General features: G+C 38.2%; 1 protein-coding gene across 8 annotated transcripts; it reads left to right on the forward strand.

Annotated features, from left to right (window-relative positions):
* The first annotated feature begins 636 nt into the window (after nucleotides 1-636).
* On the forward strand, nucleotides 637-26,760 carry usp2a (ubiquitin specific peptidase 2a). Of its 8 annotated transcripts, XM_046863282.1 has the most exons (15): nucleotides 667-721; nucleotides 793-867; nucleotides 6,890-6,981; nucleotides 9,245-9,951; nucleotides 19,421-19,471; nucleotides 19,936-20,059; nucleotides 20,160-20,271; nucleotides 20,387-20,497; nucleotides 21,442-21,506; nucleotides 22,104-22,207; nucleotides 22,319-22,399; nucleotides 22,497-22,575; nucleotides 23,330-23,437; nucleotides 24,680-24,800; nucleotides 25,686-26,760. In XM_046863282.1, the coding sequence occupies exons 4-15, from the start codon at nucleotides 9,289-9,291 to the stop codon at nucleotides 25,759-25,761; spliced, it is 1,695 nt and encodes a 564-aa protein (XP_046719238.1). In that variant the 5' UTR covers nucleotides 667-721; nucleotides 793-867; nucleotides 6,890-6,981; nucleotides 9,245-9,288; the 3' UTR covers nucleotides 25,762-26,760. The 8 variants fall into 8 exon arrangements, with proteins under 8 accessions (XP_046719239.1, XP_046719238.1, XP_046719237.1 ...); XM_046863283.1 differs by lacking the exon at nucleotides 793-867 and having other exon boundaries at nucleotides 637-736; XM_046863281.1 differs by lacking the exon at nucleotides 667-721 and having other exon boundaries at nucleotides 732-867.
* Nucleotides 26,761-26,806: the final 46 nt, after the last annotated feature.

Consider the following 26,806-nt stretch of genomic DNA (forward strand, 5'->3'; position numbering starts at 1 on the left):
GTCCAAATGGAAAGCCTTCCCAGGAGAGTGGAGCTTTCAAAGTTAATTTGTGACATCCCTTGTCTTCTTAATGTGCGTTTTCATTTGTCTTGTGCAGAGGAAAGTGTGAGGTGAGTCAAAAGCTCTATTAGCGCTATTACTGTACAAATACAGATTATGTCAACACTCGGTTAAGTAAAGAGAAAAGACAGTCCATCATTACTTTAAGAAATGAAGGCCACTCTAAAAAATCTGAAGAACTTAAAAAGAGTATCGCCAAGGGCATTCCCTAAAACCATCAAACACTATAAAGAAATAGGCTCTGTTCAACAAAAGGAAGACCAAGAGCAACCTCTGTCTCAGAAAGTGACAATTTACATAAATGTTTCTCTGAGTTTAAGTGGCAGACATTTACAGTTCAAATGCAGACAGGGGAAGTCAGGCCTTCACGGTTTGAGATTTTTGTTTTAAATGCAGTGTCTTTAAATGTAGAGAGGTTGAACTTAAATGTACTTTAATGTGTGTGTGTGTGTGTGTGTGTGTGTGTATATATATATATCAATCAGATATTTTAACAATGCAGTGTTTATTTCTGTGACTATGGCAATCCTGTGGGCGGGGCTACCGGCTGACGGTTTAGTAAACTGTTTGAACCAATCAGATGATCGGACGGGCGCTGACGTCAGAGTTAAAGCGAGAGAACCGTTATAAGAACACAGCCTGGGATTTTACGAAGGCCGAGGTGCGTTATATTCAGGTATGAATGTATTAGTCATATCGCTTTTGTGTCCTATAATATATTTTGTGTGTAAGGGGCTGAAATGGCGGATTAGAGAATGAGAGAGCAGTGCTGGAGCAGCTCAGGACGCTTATACACTGCACTCAGTGGTGAGTAATGAACGCTGTGCTCGTGCACATTCTTCCCACGGTTTGTGTGCTACCAGCTGAAATGTGGATGTGTGATTGAGCTGTAAAATTTGCTTTCTTTTTCTTTTTACTACTGATGTCCTTATGCAAAAGGAATAGAATTGTGCCTAGCTAATGACTAAGTGCTGTGTAATCATTATGCATGTACTGCTGCTATTCTTTGCAGTTTGTACTGTCTGCTATCAGGTTATTATATACTGTGGGATATTAAGCCCATCTTGTATTCTTGGCATTATGCAAGTACACTGAGGAGTTTAGAGGAAATCATTCATTACAGCATTAATGGATCTTTCACTGCACTGCAGTTTACTGTCAGATTTCTATAGCAAGGGTTCCCCAACCCACCCCACCCCCTAAAGCTGTTAAACTGCTATAAGTTAGTCTGGTTGAACACAGTGCATTCATCTACCTTATAACTAAGACTGGCTCGTTATCCATATGATTAAAACATTTCACCATTTTGTTAATGTTTCATGATGTCTCAAAATGTACTATATGAACAAAATTCTTTGGACACAAGAATTTTTTATATCAAGTCCGTCCCTAAACTGTTATCACAAATCTGGAGACACACAGTTGTATTTGTCTCTGGTTGAGGTAGCATTACATTTTCTTTCACTTTAACTGGGCAAACTTGTTCCAGGATGGCAATGCCTCTGTGCACAAAGCCAGCTTCATGAAGATGTGATTTATAAGTGAGTAGAAGATCCTGCTATAGAAATATACCAGGCGTCATTCAAATCGTATAGAGGAGTGAACCTGACTTTCTCCACAATGTTCTTAAAAACTGAAAAATTCATACATGAAATGATTATTTGAAGTTATTGCTGCTGAAGGTGGTTCTAATCGATATTAAATCATAAGGCGTATTTAGTTTTTTCTGACTTCTCTCTTCTGGTTTGATTTTTGTAAAATTAATAATAACACAGTGTAATGTAATAATGTACACAGTGTAAGGTTTTTCATCTGAGCTTGTATTTACCTAATTCTTGGGACCAGATTATTATTATAATGCCCAGATATGTAAAACCATATAATTTAAAGAGGGTGTACTTTCTTTTTCATGCAACTCTACTTGTATGTCTACTCATTTATTAGAGACTTTTATCCCAGTGTCTTACAAATGAAGAAAAATAAAATCCATGAGATTGTCCTGAGATTTGTACAAGTATAAGGCTTTGCACTGGCTCACTAGCTGTCCTGAGATTTTATCTCACAACCTCTTTTTTTCCTGTTAGTATCAGTGCATGCAAATAAAAATGCCTGACTATAAGACTGCATTTGCCAGCTTAACAATAAATCATCACCTTATGGTATGTATTATTGCAATTTCTTTGTTTTAAATAATAGCATCTTTTTTATTCTGTTTATCATTAGACATTGATTAAAAGGTTACACTACACAGGTTATGTTGAATTAGATGTTGATAAAGAAATTCAAAAGCATAAGGCAAATAAAACCTTTTGGAATTCAACAGAGCTGTAGTATTGCTGTATTTAATTGTGTTATCTATTGTCCAATGATGACATTTTGTTGAGTGATAATACAACATCTTGCCATCTTCCCATTTTTAGGCTACAATTTATAAGGGAATAGTGGCGCCTGTTTATTCTGAAATCATAAAGTCCAGTAACTGAACATTTTTGTAGCCGTCCAAATCCCATTAATCAGTCTTTTTATGCAATAATTATAATCAAAGTTGTGCTTTTTTCTTAACATTGTATTGCATGTTAATCATATATCAGCCTGCTCTTTATAAAGTTATTTAGTAACAACATTTTGTGGATGAGTTGTGTTAAAACGTGACAGGAGTAATAACACTGGAGCTGTGGCTACTGAAATATAAAGCGGCATAAAATATTGAAGTGAATTGGAACATAAACTACTATCAAATTTAATACAAATCCAGGATTTCTAGCTGGTATAACCAATCCCAACACAGAAACTTTAACTTCCAGGACTTTTCATAAATGTTCACCATAAAACTAATACCAGATAAGAAACTTAATTGCAGTGTGTTTGTCTGTCAAGTGTGAAGTTCATTGGCAGATATGTGGGGGGGGTGGGGGTTTGATGAATAATTTCCTTCTTGGTTATACTGTAGGTGTACTGGCCTGGGAAAAGCTTTAACTATATATACTGCAGGCTTCCTAATCTAAATTAGGTTTGGTCTTTGCATGAGATGTAAAATAGTTGCAGTTTAAAGTCTGGTTACCTCCAAAAGTGAAAAAGGAGAGAATTTCATTGTTTGAGTCCACCTGTGGTAAATTCAGTAGTTAGGACATGATTTTAAAGGCACACGCCTGTCTATATAAGGTTCCACAGTTAACAGTGCATATCAGTATCAGAGCAGAAACCAAGCCAGATCTGAGGAAGGGTACAGAAAATAAATTTTCAGAATTGAAGGTCCCAATGAGCACAGTGGCCTCCATTGTCCGTAAATGGAAGAAGTTTGGAACCACCAGGACTATTCCTAGAGTGGCCAAACTGAAGGATCGGGGAGAAGGACCTTAGTCAGGGAAGTGACCAAGAACCCGATGATCCCTCTGAAAGAGCGCTAGCTCTTCTCTGGAGAAAGGAGAATTTTCCAGAACAACCATTTCTGTAGCACTCCACCAATCAGGCCTGTATGGTAAAACGGGCAGACGGCCAGTAAAAGGCACATGACAGCCTGCCTGGAGTTTGCCAAAAGGCACTTGAAGGTCTCTCAGACCATGAGAAACATAATTCTCTGGTCTAATAAATGATGTATTCCCATCCAACCTGATGGAGCTTGAGAGGTTCTGCAAAGAATGGGAGAAACTGCCCGAACATAAAGTGGGGCAAAAAAGTATTTAGTCAGCCACCAATTGTGCAAGTTCTCCCACTTAAGAAGATGAGAGAGGCCTGTAATTTTCATCATAGGTACCCTTAAACTATGAGAGACAAAATGAGAAAAAAAAATCCAGAAAATCACATTGTCACATTGATTTTTAAAGAATTTATTTGCAAATTATGGTGGAAAATAAGTATTTGGTCAATAACAAAAGTTCATCCTAATACTTTGTTATATACCCTTTGTTTGCAATGACAGAGATCAAACGTTTTCTGTTAGTCTCCACAAGGTTTTTACACACTGTTGCTGGTAGTTTGGCCCATTCCTCCATGCAGATCTCTTATAGAGCAGTGAAGTTTTTGGGGCTGTCGCTGGGCAACACGGATTTTCAACTCCCTTCAAAGGTTTTTATGGGGTTGAGATCTGGATACTGGCTAGGCCACTCCAGGACCTTGCAATGCTTCTTACCAAGCCAATCCTTCATTGCCGGGCGGTGTGTTTGGGATCATTGTCATGCTGAAAAACCCAGCCACATTTCATCTTTAATGCCCTTGCAGATGGAAGGAGGGTTTCACTCAAAATCTCACGATACATGGCCCAATTCATTCTTTCCTTTACACGGATCAGTCGTCCTGGTCCCTTTGCAGAAAAACAGCCCCAAAGCATGATGTTTCCACCCTCAAAATACCTTTTTTTGCTCCACTGTAGGTGTGCCAAGCTTGTACCATCATACTCAAAAAGATTTGAGGCTGTAATTGGTGCCAAAGGTGCTTCAACAAAGTACAGGTAGTCCTCTACTTATGAGAGATACGCTCATCCCAACTGCGCATCCAACGTATTGTACATCGTACAATGCTGCCTGTGTCTGTTGCCTGAAATGTAAAATATTTGTACAATATTGTCGTATCGCTATCATCATCGTGAGATCGAAAAAGTATAACCATCGTAACTCGGGAATTATCTGTATTGAGCAAAGGCTGTGAATACTTATGTACATGTTATTATTTTATTTGCTTTTTTTTTTTAGATTTTTATTTCATTTTTTTTAATATGCAAAGATTTCAAACAAACTTATTTCACGTTGTCATTATGGGGTATTTCAGGGGTATTTCAGCTATTTGTAAAATTTTGAGGAAAATAATGAATTTAATCCATTTTGGAATAAGGCTGTATCATTAAAATATGTGGAAAAAGTAAAGCGTTGTGAATACTTGTAAGAAACAAAAGTATTGTGACCCCTGAATTTTCCAGCCATGTGTGGTTGTTCCCTAAACTGTTAACACAAAATTTACAATTGTATAAGACATCTATGGATACAGCAGCATTTAATCTTCCCTTTACTTGCACTCTATGAAGATATGATTTACATGGTTTGGAGTGAAAGATTTTAAATGGCCAGCTATAGAGGTCTGACCTCTACCCTATTGAACAACTTTGGAATGGACTGAAATGCTGACTGCATGGCAGGCCTCCTCACCCTATACCAGCACCTGACTCTACTAAAACCCTTCTTGACTGAGTGCACAAATCTCAATAGTCACAACACAAAATCAAGTGAAACATCTTAGAAGAGTTGAGGTTATTATCACAGCCAATGGGTGCAAAATGTGTAATAGGAAATTCAAAAAGCACATACAAATGTTATTAGGTGTTCACAAACTTTTCCCTTTTAGTGCATTATGAGCCAGAAAACAGACCATGCCAGATGTTGCAGTCATCCTTTTGTCATGATTGTTTTATTTGTGCCTAATTAAATGTTTCTTGTTCAGGATCACATCTGTGTACATCTGTTCATGTGCAGTCTAACATGGTTTTGCTATATATTTAACAAGTTCCTGCAATGCTTTTGGACATTAATGCCATATGGAGGTTTTTCTGTGCTGCTTAAGTGAGAATTTAGATGTCTTTGTATAACTTAATGTGATTTGATTACTCTGAATTTATGACTGAAGCCAGATTTAATTCACAATATAAAGTTCATTGGGTATATGGATAGGTCACATCACATACGTGCTTAAAATTCCGGCACTCCTAATCTAGAGCACCTTCCCATGCCTCTGAATCAAAGATCAAATCGAGCTCTGTTGTATTTGGATCTGGTGACTAAAGGCTCAGGCGAACGTTGTTTTCATTCTCATCAGACCATTCAGTCGGTCACCTTTCTGACGTACGCATCCCATCATCATATACTTGCCAAAAGCAATCAGTATCACACCTTGGTTTGAACAGCAACAGAAAGCATGCGTGTGTGAAAATATCTTCTTCACAATTATAGCAGATATGATATAAATATATGAGCAATATTTATACAGGAAGAACACAGGTAGATAAAGAACAGTCATTTCTTAGCTGCAAAACCTTAATCTCACCACTGGCCAGTATGTAAACTGGTATTAGGCTTACAGAATCTCATCTGCAAGTTATGCATGTTGGTTAAAGGCTAAAAGGGTGAATGGATGGATGGATGGATGGATGGATGGATGGATGGATACATGGCTGGATGGCGGTTATCTGGGCACCAATAATGACAAAAGAACAGTTCATGTTTTCCCCGTAGCTAGAATAAAAAATGAGCACACCACCCACCTGCCCATAAACAGCATCAGTGTTAGTCCTTTAAGAGCAGGCTGGAATGCCACTAAGTGTTGAGTGACCGAGCAAGGTCGTAGGCAACAGCTATATTTACCATCAGGGTAACATGATCTCTGGCATTCTGGATCAGTGTGCTCATGCAATCCTTCTGGTCTACTCACTCAGGGGCAACAGCCTCCAATGCTGCACACCACCTAACTCCAAAATGCGCCATCGGTGAGCCTCAAAGCCGATCTATAAAGTACTTTCTTTATTATGTGCTGTAGTGTTTGCTGTTTTATAGTACTATGAAGGACTGTTTAATGGATACAAGGGGTGTTACTTTTAGGTCAAGATTGTTTTAAAACTGCAAATTCTGATGTATTTTAGCTTGGGTTATTACATTAGTATTACATTAACATTCATTGTACCATTTTGATGAAGTTTTGATGATAGCTCACACACTTAGAGAGTCTCACAAATTGACTGCTGATCCAAATTCTTCAGTAATTATATCAGTGTATTACTTTGACCTTATATCTTGAATAACATTATTTTTTACTGATAAATGTTTGTGTGTTGTTTTTAAATCCCCAGGCTTGAGAATTGAAAGTTAGACGGTATATATGAAGAGCTGCACCGCCTGTTTTTCCACTGACTGGAACTGAGACAGGCCCAACGTACAGCAGGTAAGGTCTTAACCTAACACCCATCTCATGCACATACATGCACACACGATACCAAGAAGCAAGTGGTGCTGATCACATACGCAAAGAATTAAGGGAGTTGCAGATTATTTCTGAACACATTAACTCGGATATGCTTATAAATAATAATAATTATTACTTATATATATATATATATATATATATATATATATATATATATATGTTATGTATGTTATGTATTATCTGAATGTTGTACACAGCAGGGTAACTATACGTTTAATATATAGTTATTTAATTGATCCCCGCATATCCTGTGGTACTAAACATTTACATTATACACATAATGTAACATACATTTTCACAAATTCATATTTAAAAGTTTGAGATTTGAGATGCAGACTGCAGTATTTGGCTTCAGCAGGTTGAAGTTAGTTGAGAAGGGGCTCACAGCTTGACTTAAGGCGTCAGTTTGTCCATGACAGACACCACTAACTCTTATCTTCTCATATTCCCGGGTAAATATAGACATGCCTGGGATTATTGGTTTAAGTACTGAACACGATGCCCGTCAGGATTGTTCCAGTGTGTGATATGAAATGATTGTTTACGTGTGGGGTAGTCACTTCCTTGCGTATGCATGAACGTGGGCTTTATTTCAACTGTATTTGACAGCTTTTGGTTGTTGAAATCAAGAAATTAAGGACTTAGGTTTGGGTTATTGTTAAAGCTTTTTCAATGATTTTTAATGCAATGTTTCTTTGGTGTATTGATGAACACTATTAGGTAGTATTGTGCTTAAAGCTCTGTTTATGTGAGTCTTAGTAGGCTGTTACTTTTCCCTTTAATGTGTGGTATTTTCACAAATAGGTCAAAAGTGTCAGAGACTAAACAACATTCAGAACATCTAAACGAAATTAGTTTGGCAATAGGTAAAGCAACTTATATTCAAATAGAAAGTAGTGCCCAGGTTTCCCAATTCACCACTGAGCTTGACCAGGATAAAATGACTGTAACTGATTTTATGTCACAAACAACAACAAGCACTTTGTCCTTAATTAAATGACATTTTTATCTTGCTACAATGTTTGTTAACAGAAAATATATCCTGGATTTATTGTAAAGGTCAGAAAGTATAATAGTAATAATAATAATAATAATAATAATAATAATAATTATAAAAGGAAATAAGTCTGTTTTCGGATAGTTTTCCTAGGAAACATACCTTAGATACAGATTACAACACTGCATTCTTAGTATGGGTTAGTTTTTGTTTACTATGGACACTAAGGAAACGTGGTTTTAGACTGAGAAATTGTGTTGAGTTTTTGTTTCCTCTGTATTGAGGTTTTTTTATTCTAGTCTAAGTATGCCATGTGTTTTGTTCAGCCTGTAGTGCTACCTACCCCACAACTAAGTACTAAATTATTGATACCTCTGTGGACTGCATGGAGAGCGAGACAGAGAGAGAGAGGAAAGGCAGCAAATGTGGATGCATGTCACAGAGCAAGAAAGAGAGCGAGAGCAAAGAGAACGAAACAGCACAGTTAAAGAAATAGGAGCCTTTTTACTAAACCCAACACGGTTTCAACAACACCAGATACTTTTATTTATTCAGACACCGCAGTGGCTCCTGAACAAGAGCCCAACTCTCCATGAGAACACGCTGTGCCACCTTAACATACAGCTCTGCTCAGAAGCCTCTCGTGTTACACACACACACACACACACACACACACACACACACACACACACACACACACACACAAAAAAAAAAAACGTCAGAGTCGGCATTGCACAGGTCCAAGGCAAAGACCTCTGTCAAAGAATGTGGGAGGAAGCTTCACAATGCCATGCCTTAGCAAATCTAGCCTTGTTTACACACACATATCATGCGTGTCTGGTTTAAAATGGCCATGTGATGTTTGTCATCAGTAATTAAACAGTTTTAGGAGCACAATACTTTTAGTACACCAAGGGGTCCAGTGTTTATAGCTGGTGATTGTATAGTTTTTGACTGGAAGTTGTGTTACAGTTTGGGTAAAATTTGAAAGAATGTAAATTTACACAGTAAATACAGTGTTGTGTACTATTTTTATTGAAAGTTATTAATATGAATACTTTAAAAAACAGATTTCTTTTTTTCTATTTATAAATGGATAAATTGTTATAATGAATCATAAATTCATTTTTTAATAAATGATGGTAATGATGATTTAGTTGTTTTTGTGATTTTGTGTTATTATTTAATATCAAACTGAAGACATCTATTAATCTTATTTTGCAGTCAATGCGGCCTGTTACTGTGTCTTCTCCGTCCGAGCTCTCAGCATGTCTCGTGTCTCCTCCACGGCCAAGCGTTATGCTGGCTCCTCCTATACCAGCCACTATAGCTCGTACAGCTCTTCCCTGACGCCCTCACTCGCGACCTACGATCGCGACAAACTCTCTTACAAATCCCCTTCGATGGCATACTCCACCTCTAGCTACCTAAGCTCGAGCAACAGTCGTACACGGAATTACAGCTCCTCTGAGCCTGAGCGCGGCCGTCCTATCCCTCGCACTGACCTTCTGAGTGGCCGGCGCAGCGAGAGCCTGAGTCGCACGCCCTTAAAGAGCTACAGTTCAGGACTGAATGGCGGTTCAGCCTACTCCTCATACGGCTACTCGCCGGCACAGACCAGCTACCTCTCCACCTCTCCCATCTCCTCCAGTGTCTCTCTAAATCGAAGAAAATCTGTTAGTCAGAGCGACCTAACACGGGAGTTGTCCTCGCTAGCCCTCAATGACACTTCCAGCAGCAGCAGTCTGAAACAGGCTTACAGGAGCCAGATGAATGATGCTACCGAGTCCTACAGCAGCAGCAGCTTGCGCTCAGGCTTCGGGATGTCGCGCAGCTCCACACAAGACGCCCTGAGCAGCAGCAGCAGCAGACGTTTCTCCAACTCCATCGGACTCTCCAGTTCGCCGCTCAGGGAGGAGCCAGTGAGACCAGTAAGATTTTCTGCACTCTCAGATAAACATCAGTAATCCATTTTCTAGATGGAGGTGGTCTGTGTTTTATGCACTTGAGCTTCATTAAAGGGGCACTGCCGCAAAGATCCATGAGCGTAGATTTAGTGTTTGATTAATATTACTTTAGGAATAGAAACGTAAGATAATCAAACTCGCTTGTTATTTTAGAACACTCACTGCTCTATTTTTATACATGGAGGATAAATTAAGGGATTTTTTTTTTTTAGCTTCTTGGGGCTGTTGTAAAGAAATACCAGTTCAATTCTACATTAGAATCTCCACACAGAGCTTTACATCCTCAAACACACCAAAAATAAATCAAAAAGAAAAAAGAACAAATGTATCTAAGAGGAACACTTCCACATGGAAAGAATGTTGAGTCACCGCTCAGTCATATGACATTGAAGTGTTACAGGGTATGCCGTGTTAGGGTGCAGGTAACAGTTGCAGAACGATCACTAGCAGTTCAGTAACATCAGCAAAAAGGCTATAAAAGGTTGTGACAAAGTATTGACTGAAAGAAAAAGAAATTTATATCCAATGTTTGGCACATTTTTCACTGCCTCACCTCACTGACATATGTAGGATGATCCATACACAATATTCAGCTACAAACAGTGTTTTTTAGGAATTTTTTCAAAGTACATACATTTTTTTATTCAAACCCCTGAATTTATTCAAACAGTAGTAAAGTTATGAGTCAGTAGAAAACTGAGGAAAAATGAGAGATAATATCTTGAACTAAAATAATTATGGAAACAGTAGTGACAAGACCAAGTACTTTTTTATTACCTTATGAGTGCAACTTGTACAAACTTGTCAATATAAAATATTGATATTGTTATTAATTATGTGACAGCATTGTTAAGGTTATTAAAACAGTTTAAACTAGGACGTAGCAGATTCCAATCTATATAACTGTTACCTGTTACAATTGTACAAAATTGTTTATTACCCCTCTAATCGTTTTATTGAATGATAATATAAAATAACATTGGAAAACTTATACAACTATATGGACAAAAGTAATGGGACCCCTGATATTCTTTCAGCCTCATGTGGTTCTTCCCCAAACTGTTATTACAACATTGGAGGCACTGTATCTTCCCAACCACACTCTAAAATCTAGTGTAACATCTTCCCAGAAGAGTGGAGGTTATTATAACAGCAAATGGGGGCTTAATGTGGAATGTGATGTTCAAAAAGCACAATCGAATCTTATAGTCAGATCTTAGAAGTTAACGTATTATCATATTGTTCGCCAAAAATCTGTTTAACTGCAGTAGTTAAATTTATATGTGCTGCTTTTAATTGATGGCTTGCACATCTTGTAATTGTGTTGAATATTTTTGGCGCATAATTAACTCCCTGCTTGTCATCCTAGAGCAATGCACACATTTGTTTTCTGGGAATTTCAAGACGTGCGCAACTGAGTGTAATTCACTTTTATTCTCTCGATAATGCTTTGAATATTTAGGACCAGGTTACTGGTCCTGCTAATGCTTTGGATACAAGTTGCACTGAACCCAAAGAGTGAACAACAATAATTGTCCAGTAAGCGCATCTAAATGGCAGAAGAGTTACATTACCAACCAGAGAGTAAATGACATGAATTCTTTATTGGATCTCTATAAGCGTTGGTGAAAATTTTGGCCAAAGTAAGTCTGTTTTAAACAGTTCATGCCCCCACATCTTTTCTAGCCTTACTAGTGACGCATTATTAAACTGATCCTAACACATCTAATTTGAAGCGAAAGCTTTTTAATTCAAACCGCAGCTCTGTAAGAAGCAAATCCAACTTTTCCAGTAACAACATATTTTGTGGTTTTGCAGTAGACGCAGTGTCTGAGTTAGTACTGGAGCATTAACAGAGGGTTCCTGTCTGATTCTCGCCAGTCTGCAATTTGCAAGTTAAATGAGAATATGTTTAAATATAGACTCTCAGGCCAAAAGTATTGGGACACATAAAATTCCCATCCATATATGTTTCTTCAATGAACAGTTACCACAATGTTGGAGACACACATTTGTATAGGGCAGGTCTGATCTCCACCCTATTGAATGTTATTGAATTTCAACATTGACTGCACCCCAGGCCTCTTCACCCTACCTCAGTGACTGTACTCACACCCTTGTGACTGAATGAGCACAAATCTCCACAGCCACACTCCAGAATCTAGTGGAGCATCTTCCCAGTCGAGTAGAGATTAACAGCAAATGAGGATTAGGTGCGGAATGGGATGTTCAAAAAGCATAACTGAATCTTAGGGTCAGGTGTCCACAAACTTCTGTATTTGTATTCATTTGTATTTATTTTCATTTTTGTTTTCATTTTTTTCCATTCTCCTAAGCAGTTTCATCATTCAGCAAGTTTTATGTAGGGTTTTGATGTCTAGTTCAAGTCTCTGTGAAAGAGCCCAGTGCAGATTGTTTAATCAAATTCTAAAAAAAAACTTCCATGCTGTTAAGACATTTCGCTAACTATATCTTCATCATTAATGTTAATACGGCATGATTATAAGTAATGCCAGTGAAGATAATAACATGTCAGGACATTTTATCCTCATCTTTTGTGACATGCTGCTGGCAGAAATGTAGATATTAAAGGTACTTTTCGTTTTTGATTTTATTTTTTTCAGCAGAGAGACAGGATGTGCCTCTGGTGTTGTGTCATGTGTTAGTCAGCAACACAGTATTATTTCACACAGCTTAGTTGAACATAATTGATTATGAGGTCCAGTTAGGGCATGTTTGGGGTTTTGCATGTCATTTCAGTGTCTGTGTGGGATTTCTCAGCATTGTTCAGTTTCCTCCCAGAGAAAAGCTTACATTTCACCTGACATTGACTATAATACAGTGGTTACGGAATAAATGTTTCAGGCTGCCGTAAATCAAACAAATATGGGGGTGCGTGACGCGCAAATAGTGTGCAACTAAAATTGTTAATTTAATTGAGCAGAACATACTGCAAATATTGTAACACAATAAGCAGTCGAGTCGTTTCCTCGCAAACAATTCTCTCTTCCACAAACACACACGAACAGACTCACTTACACACACAAAGCAAAACATATCAGGAAAATAAAACGCATAACCAAGACTGAGAGCACTTAATACCTTCCACAGCTGTTAAATAAACGTCACTTCATCAGAGATTCTAGAAATGAAAAATGTAAGAAAAACAGTCACGTTATTAAATCCAGTTAATATAATTTGTCATTTGTTTGGAGCATTCTAGTCCTAGTGCATGTGCTGTTATTGTATTCCTATAGTAACCACACATGAACATGATGCTGTAACAAATTAAGGCTAATAATAAATGAACACTTTCTGTTCTCAGTCTTGTGTCTATTTCAGTCTATCACGCAAAAATTTATTAGATCCAGTGCATTCATATTAACCCACTGTTCATGTCGTTTGCGTTGTTTTTGTGAATATAATGCACACCTTTCTAATCAAACAGATTGGAGTATTCAGTTGCACTATCATACAAAATACAAACTGCTTAGTGCCCTGCTTATTGGGGGAACTGTGGATGGTCATGGACAGTCATCTTTGACGCAAAAAATGTAGTAGAGTTCCCAGAGCAAAGTGTGCATTGTCTTATAATACTTTGTTTTAGGATTGGAAACACCAAATGTATTGTTTATATATATTGTGCGTGTTGCATGTTCATTACTTTGGGTTTCTTGGTGCAAAAAGAATGGCTACATTAATGTAATTACAGTACTGGATGCATAGTTGATTAAAATATCTTATGCTTGTGATTTAAAACAACAGTGCTAGTTGGTCTGCATGGAATAGCAGAGATAAGCACCCTGTATTTTAAAGGCATTAATATGAGGCTCCGTTTGTGGACATACATATGAGATCATTTGCTTTTTACAAATATGGATATTTTGGACTTTTGTGGACTAAGTACAACATTACAATCAAAAAGTAAGAGAATGGGATAAAGAAGTAAGGTTAGGGCTGATTTCGTTTTGGCCCAGACTACATGTTTATGTAGCCTATCAGTGACAGGCATATCTGTTGATTCCATAATGTAATACACACCCTAGATATGATTGAAATTATAGATATTTTTGCTGGCACATCCATTACCGTTATCCATAGTCATCAGCAGTGACTGAGAAAGTGGTCCGCGAGTTTGAGGCTCAAAGAGCTTGTTGTGTGTTCCATACACAGTTTTTAATTCATTTAATATATATCAAGAATAATTCAAATAAATTAAATATTGAAGGTTTCATGATTTTTTATGTAATACAAATGAGAAACTACAGTTGATGTGTTATTTTTTTAAGAAAATAAACCTGTTTCTCTGATTGGTTGGTTGTTTATTGATGTGTATGCGGAGTAAATCCTTGATGCTAGCAACGTGTTTTTTCACAACATTTTATGGATCGCGTAAAATATGCATATTAGAAAATGGCTCGTTGGTTCTGATTATTATTAGCGAAGTTATTGTTGCTGATTGTGTGCCCTGATTGTTGGAAGCTGTGTGCCCCGCCATGTTAGTTATGGTCTGGTGCCGGCTCTGGTAAAGAAATTACACAAAAGTGCAGAAGATAAGAAGTCTTGCATCTAATATCATGAGCAGCTCCCTCTGGCCAGTGTTACAGGAACAGTACCCATCTCAGAGATGAATTGAGGTCACAATTGGGATGACACCCATGTGGTCCTACCTGCCCTATTTGCAACAGTGTACCATATGTAAAGTATCGTTTTACACGAGTCCCAAACAAGGATCGGGCATATTGTCCTACTTTCATAAGGAGGACTTTTGCAATGATATTTGTAGCTAATTATAAGGTTATACGAGTCCCTGGAGTGTCTAGCAACCCCCTTTCTGTGCTCGATTTCACCCAGGAACATTATCGTTTTCTCTTCTCTATTAATGGCATTGAAAAGTGATTACATTTTGTAAGTCGGTTCATCTGTTTGCCAGTAATACTGACATTTTATGACTTTTATAATAGTGTGTTCAGAGACATGATCTAGACTGTAAGTCATAAAAAGATGTCTTTGGAGGCTATTCACAGAAAGTGCAAGTGGGTGGGTGGGTGGGTGTGTGTTTGTGTGTGTGACGTGCACACTGAACTGACGTGGGTGAGCAAGCGTTGGCGAAAAAACCCGCAACTGCAAATATAACAGCCGTTCATGTGTGAAGCTTCTTGTTGTACACACACACACTTGCTGAGCTCTGACAGATTTTTTTTTTCTGTTTGCTCGCATTATCGTGCAGTTCTTTTAGTGGATCAGCGATCGCCATGATTATGCTGTTCACCACCTGTGCCGTCGTGCCTCCAGCTTACTGAACTCCATTCCTCTGCATGAGCACCGGAGAGTTCCGCTTGAAGACATCGAGGAAGGAGTGAATGAAAGCTCTCAGTGGTTATTATTTGCATTTTGTTTTATTTGAAGGGCAGAATGCGGCAGTCGTACACAGTGACCGCCAAACGCTCTGTGTCCCTATTGCCATTTATTAAAGCAAACGAGCTACGGAGGAAGAGTTTGGCGATGTCCGGCTCCATGCTCATGTCCACCTTTATGGGGCTCCTGATTAATCAAGTCAAGGTATGAGTGAGTGGGGAAAATCTTTGGTGCATCTCTGATTAGGGGTATATTTAGAGTTTTTGGAGGTTACATTCGGATTTTGGAGATTGTGGAAACTTTTTATGGATGTCAGTTGCTATGATTTATGAAAGTCGTTTTATGGGCTATTATAAGCCCTGTTTATCATTGATAAAATATTTTTTTATTTGGTTCTGTCCTTTAAGCTTAATTTAATGTAGACATGCCAGACTTTAAGTATTCCTTGATTATAAATTTTGGCTACAAATAACTAAAATCTGATTTTGTTCTGGCATTACTGCAGGCACGACTGTAGAACAGGGATTGACATAGTAGGGTGCAGAAACCCCAGCGGTTTGCAAAGCATATCCAGTAAATCTAAGATTTTGATACAAACCACATGAATTAAAAATATTATGTTTAGATTCAGCTCATTGTCTGACCTAATTCGTCTTGCCAGAAGTTATGTGGTTCCAAAAAATATCCATTTTAAAAATATAATATATATATATAACCAAAGTTTGAAAATCTCTGCTGTAGAAGGCAGTGCTGTAGAAGGCGTAGCAAGACATAAAATGTTTTAGCACATGTCTTGCTATAATTTAACTTTCCATCAAATTAGCTCCTCTTGGTATTCACATAAAGTAATAGCAGATCGCTGCAATGTTAAAATCCAGACAGGCCATGAATGAGCTTTGTAGAGCTCATAGCTCCAGATGTCATTTGGTGTTGCAGTGTATTCTTCAATTAGTATGTTTTAGGCTTTTTGGGATTTGCATTCACTTTATATAATATTTTTAGAATATTATTAAATATTCTAAAAATATTATCTTACCATTATACTATTATCTACACTGTTCTAGCAGGCTAGTCTGATGGCGCTTGACATTTTTTAACATCTCTTTTGCCTGCTCTCAGTAAGAGTACTTTTGTTATGTATCAGCTGTGTCAAGGTCAACAAATTCTGAGAAGTCTTTTCTGACCGCAAACAAATCATAACGTTATGCGCAAGTCAGTGGAATCGTTCTGCCAGAGGCAGGCTATATCGGAATTATTACTATATTGTGATTATTACTCATTAAGGACTCCTTTGCCATAGCTCAAGGAAAATTGAGTATGAACTTTGCGTATGTGTGAGAGGGACTCAGGATTATATAATCAGCAAGTACCGGTAATTCCAGGTTTAATCCCCTTTGCTGTTATAAAAAGCTCCACTCTTTTGATGTTTTTTTTATTATATTTTGTACATAGTATTGGGGATTTGTGCACAGGAACATTGTTGCTGGAACACATTTAGGGTCCTATAATTTAAGTAAATGGAAGTTGTAATGCTACAATATATGAAGGCATTCTGTAAATTTGGACGTGATGGTCAGGTGTTTAAAAACATTTAGCCATTTAGTATATATAAGGAACAAAAGCCTATTGGCATACATGCAATTGAAATGTAAATAGTGAGTAGATAAATCAGAAGTAAATGTGCATGACAGAACAGTGACAGTCTACAGTTGAGATTAATTAGAATGTGCAACAGCATGATGGCATTTAATGATACTCTTTTCTTTCAAGAAACACATTTAATTGCTGCTATGTGTATATTGCATCATGATCCGCTGAATTTTTTAGCCATGTAACTTAGCTTCCCAAATGCAGCATCCTAACCTACTACACGTTTTTTTTTTTCATTCACAATGTATAATATTTATTATTAGAAATGAAGCCAGACTTAAGATATTATGCAAGCTATATTTTTGTAATTGTGAATATGTCCTTTCTGTGCTAACCTCCTGTGGGCCTCTGTTCTGGCCCCTTGAGGTGCTGGCAGAGTGACAGGGAGTGAACGAGTGTGCCTTGTTTACCAGCAGCTGGCTGAAACAGAAAGGACAGGACACAGTGTTCTTCAGCTTTGTAAGATGTTACGCCAGCTCAGCATGGAGTTTTGGGAGCAAGGTGGAATTTTATTTGGAGTTCATGCCCACTGTTTTTCCTGTCACTGTAGAAATCTTTGTGAAAATGACAGGTTTAGGATGAAGGCAGTGATTCAGTACTTCCAGGACAAATGGAATAAGGTGCTCTAAAACAAATGCTTGTGTAATCCTTGTGTTTTTTATGCCATTACTAAAAAATGAAAAAATAAATTTTTTTCTTGACATTTGAAGCTGCATTACAAAGTGCATGTTGCTGTCACTTAAAGTAACGTGTTCAATAGGGTTGAGGTCAAAGCACTATAGCAGGCAGTGCATTTCAACCCTTGTAAACTTGAAAATCTTCATGAAGCTCACTTTGTGGGCATTGGGGCATTGTCATGCTCGAACAGGCCTGAGTCTAATATAATGTACATTCAGAAAGCTTTTGGAGTCTGAATAAATTGAATATTCTCTTTCTTCCTCTTGGAAGATCCCCAACTTGACATCAAATTTTAAATTCCAAATTGTTTTCTTAGGCTGGAAGCATGTTAATACTAATACTTAATCATGCATATCAGAATATAGTTAATACAGTAGATGATTAACAGGACAGGAGTTTCGTTTATGGTCTGCACAAATACAGATGAGGCCTCTGTGTGACATGGCGCATACACAAATGTAGCCTGCGTGGCTGTAAAAATAGCTTCGCAGTTGAGAAATCTGTCACCAACCAGCTGCTGTTATGGCCTCAGAGTACAACAGTTCAACCAATGTGCAAAGAAAAGTGGATTCTATATTTGGCATTAATGATATAACCGAACAGAGTACAACAAATCCAGCTGAAGTGGCTGCTTTCAAATTGACAAAACAAGCAGGTTTTCAGCATCAGTGCTGTTCTTGGGCTTCATGCGGCGGTTTAAAAAGAACCGCAAGTCCTTTGGTGTCCATCCAAGTGCAAAGGATCTTAACATGTTCCTAAAATTGTCAGGAAATAAGGATTAGGATAATCCTGAGTTAATTAAACAAGTTATTTTTGTTATTATTAGTATTGGGAAATGGTTTTATGGTAGGGGCTTTCTCAGTAACAATGAAGTGGCTGTTCCCTCACATTCCCCAGCATTATTAGGAAAGCTGTTAGAGCCTTTCACTTCCCGGTGGGGCGTCAGGTTGCCGTGTGTTAGCGGTGTGGCGAGCATCTATCTGAGGCCTATAAACAACATCACGGTCACCTCAATGTTCAATTAAGTTGTAGCTCAGGGCGGATTGTGTTTCCAAGCCTCTGCTTAAATGCTCTAGAAAAAAACAGCACGGTTTCAAGTGTCAACCCTGTCTAATGCATTAATGCACAATTTCAGCCTAACCAGTCCCTCACTCAAATGGTGTCTTAAAGCTTAGAGTGTAACTGTGATCTTGTAGAGTGTACTGTATGTTGTAATATAAAACTAAAGCAATATAGTATAGTTTAATATGTGTGCTTTTTGAACATCCCATTACACATTTTTTCCACATTTGCTCTTATAATAATCTCCACTCTTTTGAGATGTTTCAATAGATTTTTATGTGCTTGTGGAGATTTGTGCTCATTCAGTCACAAGGGCTTTAGTAAAGTCAGGTACTGATGTAGGGTGAGGAGGCCTGGGGTGCACATTCTCATTCATCCCAAAAGAGTTCAGTAGGGTTAAGGTCCGAACTCTATAGCAGGCCACTCATGATCTTCCACTCCAACCCATGTAAACCATATCTTCGCTGGCTTTGTGCACAGGGGCTTTGTCATGCTGAAACAGGTTTGGGTCTCCTAGATCAAGTAAAACCTTCAACATTGTGGTAATAGTTTGGGGAAGAACCACATACTGTATGGCTGAACAAGTCAGGCAATACTTTTGTCTATATAGTGTATATGCAAAAGGAAATATAGATGGTCGAGTTTAAAGTTTTTAACATTTTTTTTGTTTTTATAAATTTTACAGAGCTCCAAGGCTGCCAAAGGTCTGGTGGGATTGAAGAATCTGGGCAATACAGTGAGTGGCCACAAGCTTTATTTTTCTTATCATTGGTAGTATTTTTTAGAAAGCACATGACTGTGTATACAGTATATATATATATCACATTTCTTAAAAAGTGATCATCTGAATGAATAATAAGATATAACACAATATCTTTGCTGCGTTTAATCACTTTAATCAGACAAACCTTTAATTTTCTGCTCCAGACCAATCCAGCAGGTCAAAACGTTTTCAATATCACTTACACATTCCTTTTCGTCTTTTCCACTCAAGCTTATTTTCATGCTATCTCATTGCCTTGGAAAATCAGTTAGGTTGCATTTGCCAGGCAACAGTAATCAGGTGGTCCAAAAATAAATCATTAGACCCTTCACTCTAACCTAGAGTGAGCTGGTGCACTCTGTGCACTTCCAGTTTACATTGCTTTCTTTATAGCTTTCTATAAACTACAATGTGTTTTATATTCTTTTTTTTTGCAGTGCTTTATGAACTCCATCCTTCAGTGTCTTAGCAACACACACAGTTTGCGAGACTACTGTCTGCACAACTCCCACCGCCGCGACCTCAACAACAACAACCGCACAAACACGGCGCTGATGGAGGGTAATAGCACTTACAGGATTTGTCTGTGTATTTCTCAATTGCTAGCACAACCCCTGTCCATGACTATGCTCACAGCAATCCTTTATCTCTTCCATCACAGAATTTGCCAAGCTTATTCAGACAATGTGGACATCGTCGACCAGCGACGCCGTCAGCCCTTCCGAGTTTAAAACGCAGATCCAGAGATATGCGCCCAGATTTGTCGGTTACAAGTAAGATCGAACAGCTCTCTTTAAACACTAAGAAGGAAGTTTTTACACGACTGTAGTTTCTCTGTCTCTTTGTTAGTCTCAGCCAATACTTAGAGAAATCCTCTGTATTCTCCAGCCAACAAGATGCTCAGGAGTTTCTGCGCTTCCTGCTCGATGGGCTGCACAATGAGGTGAACAGGGTTACAGTACGGCCACGTGCCACTACAGAAGACTTCGACCATTTACCGTGAGTAAGCGTTTGTGCATTGGAATTTCACTCAGGCTGATTTTTTATCAGTGAGTGGCTGGAGGTTGCAGACGCTTGCGTGAGCAGCAAATGGGTGTGTGGTCAAATTGCATTTGTAGCAGAAAATGTTTATAAAAAAAAAAAAAAACATTGTATTAGAGCTGCCATTTCTTGCCATTTTCTTTCATAAAGCAGGATAACCCATCATAATTTATTCATCTTGTGGATCATTTAATGCTGAATTTTTTTAGCAATGGTGATTTTCTTTTTTTTTTATCAGCATCAACCTACCCCTACCCAAAGAAAATTTTAAACCTATAATTGACTTCAATTCAAATTAGTTTTATTTGTACAGCACTTTTAACAATGGACATTGTCCCAATGCAGTTTTACAGAGACAAATAGTTAAAATATGAATTTCTATGTTAGTACATATAAGTCTAATGCGGATAAGTTTATCCCTAATGAGCAAGCTAGTGTTGACAGGGAACCCAGTCTCATCAGGGTGGAACTGAATGTCCATTCATTATAGTTCTATCACTGTTGAGGTGAGCAGTTCGGTGATAGGTCCTTAAATGCAGAAAAGTTCCTCCAAATTGCAGTCCCAAGCCATTGTAGTAGACTCTTATATTCATTTCAGTTAAAATCCAACTTCATAGTTCTTGGGTTGCTCAGTAACATGGATCTTGAGGCTGTTCAATTCATTTTCATTCTTGGTTGAAAACAATGCATTTCTGTATTCTGAATTTGCACCTTAGTCCTTCTTATAGTATTTTCTTTTCTTTTAATCAAAAAAATCATAAACAGTAATGTGTTACATAAATGTGAAACACCTTGGCTATTCCTCTAAAAATAGAGTACTGTGTTATATTGGCTGGAAATAATTTTTTTTTAGTTTGTTGTATGGACATTATCAATGGCTAATTCTGGGTTTCCTCTTGCAGTGATGATGAGAAAGGGAAAAAAATGTGGAGCAAGTACCTGGAGCGAGAGGACAGTAAAATTGTAGGTATGTTTAAATGAGTTTGATATTGTTACAGAGGAGAAAGCATCGAACTCTGCTGTATTTCAACTTATTTAGACTTTTAATGTGGGATCCTGGTTTACATGCATGAACACATTTTTCCAAATACACAATATGGACAAAAGATTTTGGGCACCTGATCATTAGATCCGTTTGTGCTTTTTAAATTCCCATATTCTCCATTTTGGTGTTATAATAGCCTACGCATGTGGGAAGATGTTGTGGAGATTTGTGCTTATTCAGCTTAAGCGTGTTACTAAAGTCAGGTACTGATGTATGGTAAGGAGGCCTGAGGTGCAGCCCACCTAAGATCTTCTGCTGTTCATGGAGCTGGCTTTGTGCATCATGCTGAAACAGGTGTGGGCCTTTGATTTAAAAGTGAAAGGAAAATGTAATGCTACCACATCCAAAGGCATCCTTTACAACGGAGTGACTATACAATTTTGTGACAGTTTGTGGAAGAAACACAATGTGTGTGGCTGGAAAAGTCAGGTGTCCCAAGACTTTTGTCTGTATAGTGTAGTATAATTGTTAATATAAGTATGTTATATATGGGTTTTATATGTATTTGTATATGTTCAGATTTATTCGTAGGGCAGTTGAAGAGCTCTTTGACCTGCACAGAGTGTGGCTACTGTTCCACTGTGTTTGATCCCTTCTGGGATCTTTCCTTACCAATCGGCAAGGTCAGTTCAGCTCAGCAGCTCTCTTACACTCATGCTATATTGAGTTCTGTAACATGAATGCAGTGTACAGAGAGGAAGTAAGTAATGTATAACAGTGTGTATTGCACCCAGAAGGGCTATGGAGAGGTCAGTCTGATGGACTGCATGCGACTCTTCACTAAAGAAGATGTGCTGGATGGAGATGAGAAACCGGTGAGGCTGGTTTGATTATACCCCTCCTGCTTCTGTTGATATTTGCCTTTTTTTTAATAAAGATTTTATTGCCCCTGTTTTGTCTTTGTCTCCACAGACATGTTACAGATGTAAAGCCAGAAGAAAATGTACAAAGAAGTTCACAGTTCAGAAGTTCCCTAAAATCTTAGTGCTACGTATCCTTTTGCTTGATTATGTATAATACATTCTGGGCTAATGATATTAGTGTTAATTTTAACATTTTTTTAGTCCTGTCTGTGTTGACACACATACACACACATTACTGCTAGCCTTATAGTGTGTAGGTCTTCCTTGTGCCACAAAAAACCCTTCTGTAGTATCTTTATTGTATATTTTGTCTCTATCATGTTCCTTAATCAAATCACTTCTCAAAAATAATAACGGGTTGTGCTTATGCAACAATATTCGGTGGTGGTCAACATAACATGAAGTAGCTTTTCTGTGTGGTGGGACTAAGGCTGCTGCCCACACACATCAGTAAGCTTTGGTTGTCCATGGCCCTGTCATCGGGTCACTGCTTGTCCTTCTTTGGATCGCTTTCAGCGGGTACTAATCACTGCATACCAGGAACACCTGACAAGACCTGCCATTTTGGAGATGCACTGACCCAGTCATCAACCCATCACAATTTGTCTCTTGTCAAAGTCACTTAGATTCTTACCTTAGATCCTTAGATCCCATTTCTCCTACTTTCAACACATCAACAAGGTCATGTTCTACTTAATATTACCGAACCCCTTGACAGGTGTAAGTGTTGACAAAATGTTTTAATTGATTTAAAGTGTAAAATGAGATGAGAAATAATTTTTATCTTGTAACTGATTGGTGTGTGTGTATTTGTGGGTTGGTCTCATGGTTATTGACTGACAAACTAAATGCACAAAGACTTTCCTTGATTCATACTTTCAGATCTGAAGCGTTTCTCAGAAGCTCGAGTCAGATCCAGCAAACTGTCTACTTTTGTCAACTTCCCCATGAAGGACCTGGACCTCAGGGAGTTTGCCTCTGACAGAAGCAGTTAGTTCTGTTGCTTGTTGTTTTTTATTAATGCAGTTCATTACTGGTAATAATTGTGAACATTAACAGTGTTAACCGTGAACAACAATTTAGAATAAAATGCCTGCCTGTTTAACTGATATATAAAATAGTATTTTTATAATATAAAATAAAATAGATAAAAAAGAATGCACATTTTAGTGGATTGATTAAATTGAGCAATCGAGTAAATTGGCACAAATATAATATAAGAAAATAAAGGAAAAAATAAATTAAATACTTTACATTTGTTAGACCCAATATGGGTAAAACCGATGCTCTGTGTGTTTTATATTTAATATTAAATCTTCTAAAGATATGTTCTACTTAACTGTTATTTCCGCATACTACAACAAATGTGTTCATTCCTTCCATCCTTCATTCATTCATTCATTCACTCCCTTGATATGCGGAATTGTCAGGATTTTGTCCTTTTAATAGAAATTCTTAAAACATGACAAAAAACATTACAAATCGAATTTCCGGTACTGACTGAGTAGCCACTGAGTCCCCTGGTGGTCTAGTGGTTAGGATGCGGCGCTCTCACCGCTGCGGCCCGGGTTTGATCCCCGGTCAGGAAACCAACCCCAGCCACTCTTAGTGCCGGTCCCAAGCCTGGATAAATGGGGAGGGTTGCGTTAGGAAGGGCATCCAGCAAAAAAACATCTGCCAAACATCAAACATGCGGATGATCCGCTGTGGCAACCCCTAAAGGGAGAAGCCGAAAGAAAGTTTTAGTGAGTAGCCACTGTGCTAACTCAATTTTTTTTTTATACCCTTGGCATTGCTGTGTTTATTTTTAAGTTTGATAAGAATTTCTTTTCAATGTTACACGGCGCTCTAAATGCGAGGTGGAGACCAAAAACGTACAGATGTGTATCAAACCGAAAACCCTGTATCAAGATGCTTTGGTATGAATACTTGTACCATTACACCCCTAGTGGGTTGTGAGTTTAAAATAAAATGAAATAAAAAATAAATAAAAAAAACAGCACAGACACCAGCGCTGCACATCACGGATACCTGGGGAAATTACCAAACTACACAATGTGAAATATATACACAAATCATCTGCTGCACAATGAGTTAGTTGCAGGCATATAAGTAAAAAGACTGGCAAGTTCCACTGTATTATGCTCAAGCGTTTAATTTAGCTTGTATCTCTGCATTTCTGTTCTCGTTGTTTACACATAAACACTGTCATTTGTCTGAATTTGTTTGCAGGTAGTGCAGTGTATAACCTGTATGCAGTGTCCAATCACTCAGGCACCACCATGGGGGGTCATTACACAGCGTACTGCTGCAATCCTGACTCAGGAGAATGGTACACATTCAATGACTCCAGGTACTCATTCCACATGTATACGACATGAAGTTTCTGACTTGCATCTTGCCACCTTACAGCTCGTTTTCTTCCAGTCTTATTGTTTTCCTTTTTTCTTTCCTACGTGACGCCCCCTCTCTCACTTCTGCTCTCTAGCCGCTCACCCACTCACATTTTGTGTTTCTTGATAAAGAGCAGCTGCCGTTTTCATTCTCCTCGCCAGATCTTAGCTCTGAAGAAGTGGCATGTTGTTTTATTCTGTGACTTTTCTCAGTGCTGTTCAACCCCAGGGCCTTTGCGCTATCTGCTACATACCTGTATTTTAAAGTCATTCATGTCCAATGTTCAGGTGCACTGTTGCGTTAGCAGGTCTACCGATTTGCCGGCTCACTGACGCCACACGCTGTTTGTTTTTACACTTGAGACTGCACACTGCAAGGAGAGCACTATATTATATTTATTATTTATCATGTATTATTTATATAATTATAGTTATTCATATAATTAATTTTTTTTAAATGTTTTCATAATTCTTAATTTTTTTTATAGTAATAATATTTGTATAATGAAGTGCAATACTATCTTACATGGAGTGTTTGTTTGTTATGTTTGTTTCAGTATCCGTTTTAAAAACAGTCTCACTATTGGTCGATCTCTAATCACCACCAGGTTGACAATTTGTCCAGTGCAGTTTCCCCCATGGTTTTCCACATGGTTGCTATGTGTGTTTATTCTAAAGGCACAGAATAAACCAATGTTGATTATATTAATGTTACAAAGTTATGTTTTGTAAAATAGTGTCAGAATATTTCATTCGAAACAACAAACTGGTGGAGAGCCTCGTTTTAACACAAACATGATCTGGAAGGTGTTTGGAAGTTGTGAATGTGCTTCGTTTCTTCGCAGAGTAACGCCAATGTCCTCCAGTCAGGTGCGCAGCAGTGACGCGTACCTTCTATTCTACGAGCGATCTGGCCTGTGAGGCCGCACAGGAGACAGAAGGAGTGAGGCCACGACCCCTCGGGGTCATCACTCTCACGCGGGACTCCTCACTGATAGAAGACAGCTATCGCCTTCTGTTGGACACCTGACAGAAATGAACGTAACGTCCTTACTGGCGCTGTGCTGCTGTGTCCGGTTTATTGTCACTGGGGAGCTCTGGAGTGTCCTGATGCCTCCATGTATGTGTGTGAGAGTGTGTTTGAGTATGTGTGTGTCTGAGGGCAGCTCCTTGGGAGACACCATAGGGTAATAAAACCTCATGACTCTGTCTCACAAGTCTCTCGCTATGCACTGCAACAGAACTCTGGTCCCGACTGCGCCTTGTTCAAGTTTGCCTCAGTACACGGACTGGTTTAACATAAAAGTGTTTTCACGTCAGTTGTATCAGTTCTATTTTGTATTCTCTACACACTGTGTAAGGGAGACAAGATTTACAACCTCGAACCTGCAACTCACGTTTATTCGAGCCTGTCAGGTTTGTCAAACAATCTCTGCTTTTTATTTCCGTGACTTCTGATTTGTTTCACCTGTCATTTATTCCCCAGTCGCTTTCCACTCCATTTTCTCCCTCCTCTTTCTCTCCTGAGGGCCGAACATCTGCGAGAAAAGTTTGCAGAGAGTTTGTTTTTTTATTCAGTGTGGCTGCTACTGATTTGATTCTCAAACGCTATGAATGAGGACAGCCGAGCTGGGCTGATTACAGTACACTTGCAAGTTCTGATCATGCAGATTGGTTTATTCTTATGATTTAATGCCGTTGAACAACATTGAAAGAAGGTTTTGGGTGAAAAAAAAAAACACTATCTGTATATTTTTATATATGATGCAATATAGAGAATGTACTATACTGTGGTGCTGAAAATGACCTGTTACTGTTTCAGTTCATTGAACAGGAGAAAGAGAATGGATACTATTTATGCTCACAGATCACTTTTTAACAGTGACAAAAGTATATATGAAATAAATTTTAGAAAAAGAACTGACTTGCATGTCTCTATTTGTTCAGACCTCGATATCAGAAATGA

Source organism: Silurus meridionalis, chromosome 12 (assembly GCF_014805685.1).
Source record: "Silurus meridionalis isolate SWU-2019-XX chromosome 12, ASM1480568v1, whole genome shotgun sequence".
NCBI lineage: Eukaryota > Metazoa > Chordata > Actinopteri > Siluriformes > Siluridae > Silurus > Silurus meridionalis.